The sequence below is a fragment of the Cygnus olor genome, chromosome 1 (assembly GCF_009769625.2).
Source record: "Cygnus olor isolate bCygOlo1 chromosome 1, bCygOlo1.pri.v2, whole genome shotgun sequence".
Lineage (NCBI taxonomy): Eukaryota > Metazoa > Chordata > Aves > Anseriformes > Anatidae > Cygnus > Cygnus olor.
In genome coordinates this window covers 101,379,031-101,386,845 of record NC_049169.1, presented here as the reverse complement: position 1 = coordinate 101,386,845, position 7,815 = coordinate 101,379,031, and the positions used below count along the sequence as shown (strand labels likewise).

Genomic DNA, 7,815 nt, shown 5'->3' with positions numbered 1-7,815 from the left:
GAAGAAAGGGCTACCATTTTCCACAGCAGTTATCTATTAGTTTTATTCAGCTGCCTTGTCAAATCATACTTTAACTTGCTACTTTAAAAAGTGGAAACATTTTCTTTGAAAATAATTCTTCTGATAGTGATGCTCTTTTATTAGAATAGCTCAGTAAGTAGAACACTTAGACAAGGTCTAAAGTGTATTTTTATTCCCTCCTGAACCAAGTAGGATTTAAATCTTTTATCTCTAAGGAACAGTTCTAACCATTACCAACCTACTAGCTACCTGGTTAGAAGGAAGTTGCTGTTTGTGCTCAGGCATCAGACTCCACCACCATTCAGTCATACTTTCTGTGTAGAGAAACTGTGAAAACAGTTTTGTCAAATCCTCCTTATCAGTTAAGGTGTTCTCAACCCTAGGCAACCCCAAAACAGAAAAGGCTATAAGAAACGAATCAGTTTTCCTATTTAGATGATAGTCTTGCAGAATTACATGCTCACACCAGAAGCCTGACTTCCTCCTCTTTACATGGATGTTAAGTCTTGCATCTTCAATGGAATTCTCTTGAAAGTAAAGAATTGACAACAACCAGAGAGCTGAAAGTCTTTATATGTCACCAGCCAAAAAGGCAACTCTAAAGGTAAAAATAATAGAAACACAGAAGCATAAACAAGTCTATGCTAGAAGGGGCGGTCATCTAGTCTGAAACCAGGGCCTTAAACTCAGCTGAGTCTTAAGGATTTCCAGCCAAGATGATTCCATCACTTTTCTGGGCAAGTAACTGCAACATTTACTTGTTTTCACGTTGAAGACTGTTTCTCACATTCAGAAGGCTCCCCTCTTCCCTATTGCCTCCTGCCTGTCACCATGCATCCTTGTGAAAAGAGTACCATCATCCTCTCTGTAACTACCTACTAGGTGTTGGAAAACCGTGAGTAGGCATTCCCCACCTGTCCAAGCCTTCCATTCTCTAGGCTGTACAAACCCACTTCCTTCAACCTCTCTTAACTTGTCAAGTTCTCCAACACTCAAATCTTGGTGGCAGTTCACTGCATCACATCCAGTTGTTCAATTGTTGGGAGGACCAACACTATACACAATAATCTCGGTATGTCATAACAAGTGCTGGGTAGAGCGAAATAATCATACCCTTGGTCTCTTGACTATACTCTTACTGATGCAGCTCAGGACAGTTTGCTTCCAGTGCTTCTAGCACAAACTGCTGACTCCTGCATAGCTTGTTGCTTATCATGACCACCAGGCTATTTTGGTAGAGCTCCATTCCAGACCCCAACCTGCTTGACATTATTCCACCCATCCATGACTTTACGTTTATCTTTGTTAAACTCCATACCATACCTTGTTGGCCCATGGTGAATTATAACCTCAATATTAATTAATAAACAGTTAGCAGGACATATTCCTATTACAAATAAACATGAGCTGCAGCTAGCCCCTTAACATAACTCATGTTCAGTGTTTGAGAACTTCCAATGATTTTCAGATAAAAAGGTACAGGTGGTAACAGACTTCAAAAAGTAATTCTGTACCTGCTCTGTTGATTACCAATATTCCTCATTCCCAGATACACCTGGGAGTAAAAAGGATTTTAATCCAGCCCTCTATAAAATAGTAACATTTTTTCCTTTTGTCTGTAAAATCAAAGAGGGCATAAAACAATATCTGACATACAGCACCCAATCAGGATAGAAAAATGTACAAATTTACATTTTACAGAACTCATAAACAGATTTATATGTGGGCCATGAGATGTAGGCTGGACCTGCAGTCCTTCCTGCTTTGAGAGGCAGAGATCAAGATTCTTCTGCTGTATGGAGAGAACATAATTTTCAGAGCAGAGTTTCTCTTATGAAAGTAGAACACATCTGACGCAGGTAAGCACTCCCCCTCTGTTTACTCCGCCCTCTTTTCGAATGAGTTTCCTGCTTTTGTGGGACAGACCTGGAAGAGCTGGAAAAGTGTAGAAGGTATGTGATCGCCTAGAAATTTTTTCAGAGTCAGAACCTGGAAAGCTGAGGTTCTACTTTCCCACGGAAGACTAGCACAACAGGATCTCCCTGTGGTTTTGTGCCTACCCATATTCACTAGCTTCCAGCTTTTACTTTCAAAATAAATCTTCCTCGTGTCCCTGAAAGAAGACTCAAAAGGAGGAAGGGAGAGTTTTTACTGGTATCCTGTCCTCAGGTCAGAAAGGGAAGAAGCAGGGACAGAAGAGCTTGCATGAATCTCCTTGTGATGAAGATAGAAGTTAAAACATGACTGTTCCTACCTACCAAAGCCTCGTTCTGGTAAGTCTATGTTTAAAGCTGACAGCAAATAAGGTAGTAAGAACATAATCTGTTCAGAAATAATGTGTTTCTTTATCTGGCATTTATATATATATACATTTACATATTTTTGCTGTGTAACAAGAGAACACATTTAGTGTGCAAAAGCATACAATGTAACATGGAACTATATAAAACTGTATTTGTATGGATATTTATAGTAATTAAAACATGCCTATTTTGTCATACTTTTTTCATTCAAAGCAGTCTTCATCAAAACGGTGGGATATATGTTAGTGTAACACATACTAGATGACTCCTTAATGATTGTATTTCTTGAGTACCACAGATCCTTGCTATTCATTCCATATTGACTGTACACAAGAACTACTGTCTCTTTCAGAGATATGTGGTTTGGAACTAAGGATAGGAGGGGCGCTGGTGAGAATAGAATGGTGAAAAAAAGAAAAGTAGATCAAAAGAAAAGGACTGAAGATATAGACTTTTGCTAAAATGTGTCTACATTTTACAAAAACAGACATACTGAAGCTATATCTAGAACCTAATATAACGTTATTGCTAAAATGCTACACAGAGGACATTCAATTACTGGGACAGAGAGCACCTTTGGCTACCTTTATTCTGTGATCTGAACTAGTACCTGAATGTTCATTGTGCAATTTTAAAATGTCCTAGAATAAACTTTTACATCTATTCCATCTATTACTTTTATGCAAAGTGCACAGAATCAAATTTGTATCCTAGACTTAACTAATAGGTAACTCTACCACTTTAGATAAGCCTGAGAGTAAGTGCCAATGGTCTATTTATGCATTTTATGTCTCGTGCCTTCAAGTCCAAGCATTCCCATTATTCAATATGCACTCACACAGGAAATTCTAGTAAATTTACATTGGCATCTATTTATGCACAGATCTCCCAGGCTTACTACTGGATAGTAATTCCATGATGGATAATATTCCATCATAAAAACATACAGTCTATAGCTGCATGTTCTCATGATGGAATAAACTTGTGCATGCATGTTATTTTGGTCATGATACTGGTAACGTGTTTGTATGGCCACATTTCAAGCTGAAAAAATATTTTATCTTCCACAGATGTCTGTCCCCTTAACTGGTTATCTGTTCTCGAATGTCTGCTACCACCACCCATACTACCATGTGGTTAGAGTCACACTGGAAGAACATCCGCCAAGCCTTGTTGCTTCTTTTCACTGCTGCTCTTCTCATTGGGGTCACCATGCTAGCCATTTCATCTAACATTAACCCAATAGGCTACTTCTTCCTAGGGGTAGGTGGAATATGCCTGATTGGCTATTTGCTGAGCGTGTTTGTTGAGTGTTACTTGAAGAATCAACACCGACGTGACACAAATGAGATACCTCCAAACAGACAAAGCCAAGCAGGGTAAGCACCAACTCAGTTATTCCTCTGTAACTCTCTCTCTCTCTCCTTAAAATCATTTTGTTTTGCTGCCCTTCCACTAGGGAATCAAACACAGAAACCATTCCAGAAGACAAAAGGTTTTTTTAGGTTGTTTTCCTTCATTACTCTGGTATAGCTTACAAATGTCTGTGCTATGGATCTCCTTTATCCTGTCCAATATATATTTTCTTCCTCCTGGGAACTGATCCACTAACTATTTCTAAGGTTTCCAAGGTTAAACAGACCAGGCCTAGTTTTATCTTCCCTTGAGTAATCAAGTTCTGCCGCCAATGAGTCAGACAAGGAAAAAGAAAAAATGCTGTGGTAATACTGAACCTTAGCTCGGTTTAGTTCTATAAACCTGACCTCCAAAGCAACTGTTCTTTGGCAAACTTTGAGAAAAGAACCTGTAACTGGGTGTGTTTCCAGTCTTAAAAACCCAACTTGACACTAACAGGACCTGATTTTGAGAGTCTCTGAATACTCACACATCTTTTTGGATTCATGTATGTTTGCAGGTTTCACTTTATCATCTAATTTACCCACAATCTGTGTACTGTAGTTGAAGAGTTTAACTTTATTTGTATGTTTGCTTCCTTGTCTGTATAATCCAGACAATCATTATCCAGGTGCATAATTTGCTTGATGTTGAAATGTACAGTGTTGTAAGAATGCAAAAATGTTATTGTGTTTATTTTTAGAAAGATTAGAGAGAAAGAAATTCTGTAGTTGTTTTTGATAGTTTGGGGGCATACTAAAAGAAAACTAGTATCTATTTATTTAAACATATGTCCTAAAAGGGAAAACATTTCTAAGGTAACAATTTTCTCTGCAGACATTCTTCTTAAGGCAGAATAGCAAATCCTTGTTTAAATGAAATGATTTATTTTTCTCCACTTACATTCTCAAATACTGATGAACACTGAGCTAACGTGTTAAAACAGAGATAAAAAGCAAAGTCCTGTTTTATTCAGAGAAATAACTAGTAATCAGTAATTCCTTGTAGTAAATTTTAACTGCTGGCAGATTTTAAATGAGTAGATATCAAGCTAAGCCTAACACACTGAATTTAACAGTGTGTTTTTGTGGTTTTTCTTTTAAACTTATTCTGGTGAATGTGGGAAAATGGTCAGATGAGCCACTCTCTAGACCAGGAAGCAAGGTATTAAGCTGGCTGGATAAGTGAACTGATGCAATAACAGAAAATGACATGCAATAATACCACATGAAATATCCTGCCTCAGTTCCATCTACTGATTCTAGCATGGTCCCTATTCTACATTATTTAAACTACAAGCCTCTACATAAAAAAAAAAAAAAAAGTAAAAAATCAGTAAAATAACCAGTGTAACTGACATTCTGCTTTTGTGCATAGGGTGAATGCTGCCTATGAAGCACCTACATACGAGGAGGTGATGACTATGTCAGTTCCAGCGATATGGACAATTGCATCCAATCCAGGCTCAGTGCCCTCACCATTGAGCGACCCCCCCCCCTTACAATGTAGCTATTGAATCACCTGCCCAGGAAGAGACTGTGATGGAAACCCTCAGGGTCTCAGTGGCATCAGCCACAAGGAGCACCTCTGAGACAGACACAGGCTCCAGGATGCACTTGCAGCTGGTGCTGCCCCCAAGATTGCGATTTGCTTCAGATATCCATGAAGTGAAAGGTACCACAGACAGGTTTGAGCCACTGGAGCCGCTCACTCCACCACCTGCTTATGAGAGTGCCATCAACGATGAGGTCTTTGAAGATGTCTTCCAGCCCTCCACAGTATGATTAATTCCACCTTCTATGAAGGCAGGACCAAGCCCCCACCTGGCTGAACCTCATGGTTCTCCTGGAGGGAAGGTGAAAGAGCTGATTTTTTTCATGCCTGAAACAGGAGAAGTTTGTCTTATCATTCCTTGAACCAGAGCTGAACTACAGACATAGCATCTAATTTCACTACAAACTTTGCACACTAAATAATTCAGTGCAATACCATGATGCTTCATCTTGGCACAAAATAAACAAAGTCACTGAAGAGAAAATTGTGTGACATATAGCAACAACCGAAACTGGAGATATATCTTTATGGGGAAGAAGAGCGAATCATAAGGAAAGACAAGCTGCCTTGGAAAGGGGAGGAATAGAAACAGCTCTGAGTAGATTCTGCCTGTGCATTACTGTTTGCCTGTGCAAACAGTATCACTGAGAGTTTTGTGATCATCAACCACCCTAAATTTCCTATTGAGAGACTGAGACTGCAGTTCCCTGATTGTAAAAGTTTTGGCAGCAACAAAAACTTATGATCTGTGCTATTTGTTGCTACGTCTCTGCTGCACTCACACCACATCCTCAGTTGTGCTAACATTGAGAGGAGGAGGGCTGTATTCATTTGGAAGCTGATACTACCTAATACTATCACTTTGCTGCCAATCAGCTCGAGGTTGAAAACCTCACAGCAGTTGTGGCATTATGAAACAATGTGTTATTTAGAAGGTTCTCATCCTACACTGCCTGCAGGTGATGAACATAAGGAAGACAACACCATTTTTTATTCCAGTGCGAGAGGTCAACAATGGAACACATACCCTCTGCCTGGAGGGTTGGGCCGAGAAGAACCTCATTAAGTTCAGCAGGGGCAAGCGCAGGGTCCTGCACTTAGGGAGGAATAACCCCAAGCACCAGTACAGGCTGGGGGGTGACCTGCTGGAGTACAGCTCTGCAGAGAGGGACCTGGGAGTCCTGGTGGACAGCAGGCTGACCAGGAGCCAGCAATGTCCCCTTGTGGCCAAGGAGGCCAATGGTATCCTGGGCTGCATTTGGAAGAGTGTTGCCAGCAGCTCAAGGGAGGTGATCCTGCCCCTCTTCTCAGCCCTGGTGAGGCCACACCTGGAGTATTGTGTCCAGTTCTGGGCTCCCCAGTACAAGAGCAACATAGAACTACTGGAGTGAGTCCAGCAAAGGTGTATGAAGATGCTTAGAGGACTGGTGCACCTGTCGTACGAGTACACTCTGAGAGAACTGGGCCTGTTTAGCCTGGAAAAGAGAAGACTGAGGGGAGACCTCATTAATGTATATAAATATCTGAGGGGAGGGTGTTGAGAGGATGGAGCCGGTCTCTTTTCAGCTGTGCCCAGCAACAGGATGAGAGCAAATGGGCACAAACTGAAGGACAGGAGGTTCCGGCTGAATATGAGGGGGCACTTCTTTACTGTGAGGGTGACAGAGCACTGGAACAGGTTGCCCAGAGAGGTTGTGGAGCCTTCTTCTCTGGAGACACTCAAAACCCACCTGGATGCCACCCTGTGCAATGTGCTCTAGGTGATCCTGCTAGGCAGTGGGGCTGAACTAGATGATCTTCAGAGGTCCCTTCCAACCTCATGCATTCTATGATTCTGTGGACCACCAGTTTTGACAGCTCTACAGTAGGGCTTATTACACTGTTATAGTACAGGCTCAACCAGATCACTTGATATACTTTGTCATCATGACAAGTGTTTGTGTAGGAAGGTCAACACTCCAAGTTCACCGTAACAACCCCATGCATGGGCATTTCTCTCTGGTACCTGGAGAGGGGCAGTCTGTCTGTCAAGGCTGTGACTGTAGCAGAGAGCACCTGAGAATAAGAGTCACAAAGCACAGGTGGTCTTCATCATGACAGTTCTGGTTTGGAGCCAGGTTCTAGCTTTCATCAATTAGTGATGCTATTCAGTCTTTTAAAATGGGCAAGTTTAAGTGTTAGACTCTGTTAAAGTAGTTTGCAGTAAGCAAAGAGACATTCAGGTCTGGTGAATGTCCAAATTAAAAGGGAAAGACAAACAAGAAAAAACAAACATGGTCATCCAGATCTCCTTATGACTGCAGGCAGCAATCATCACAGCATTGTTTCATAAGCCTACATCATTTTTAACTCATATCATTCATAGGCTAAAAGCAAATAAATTATTTCTTATTGTTTGATTCTTATAGTTGAAAGAAAACATTTTGTATGTTGTTTATTAATAAACAAGACTACATAAAAATACCTAGTGGCATTGTTCGCTTTTCTTCTCAAAATATATATTTCACAAAGCCATGATTTATACCTGCTTACATTATGCTTT

At 40.6% G+C, this 7,815-nt stretch overlaps 1 protein-coding gene across 1 annotated transcript; it reads left to right on the top strand.

Moving 5' to 3' along the window:
• Positions 1-730: 730 nt before the first annotated feature.
• TMEM139 (transmembrane protein 139) lies at positions 731-6,839 on the top strand. The gene is given in 4 exon segments (XM_040574064.1): positions 731-2,294; positions 3,395-3,703; positions 5,097-5,208; positions 5,210-6,839. Coding segments are annotated over 3 exon segments (681 nt in total). The 5' UTR covers positions 731-2,294; positions 3,395-3,428; the 3' UTR covers positions 5,504-6,839.
• The last annotated feature ends 976 nt before the right edge of the window (positions 6,840-7,815 follow it).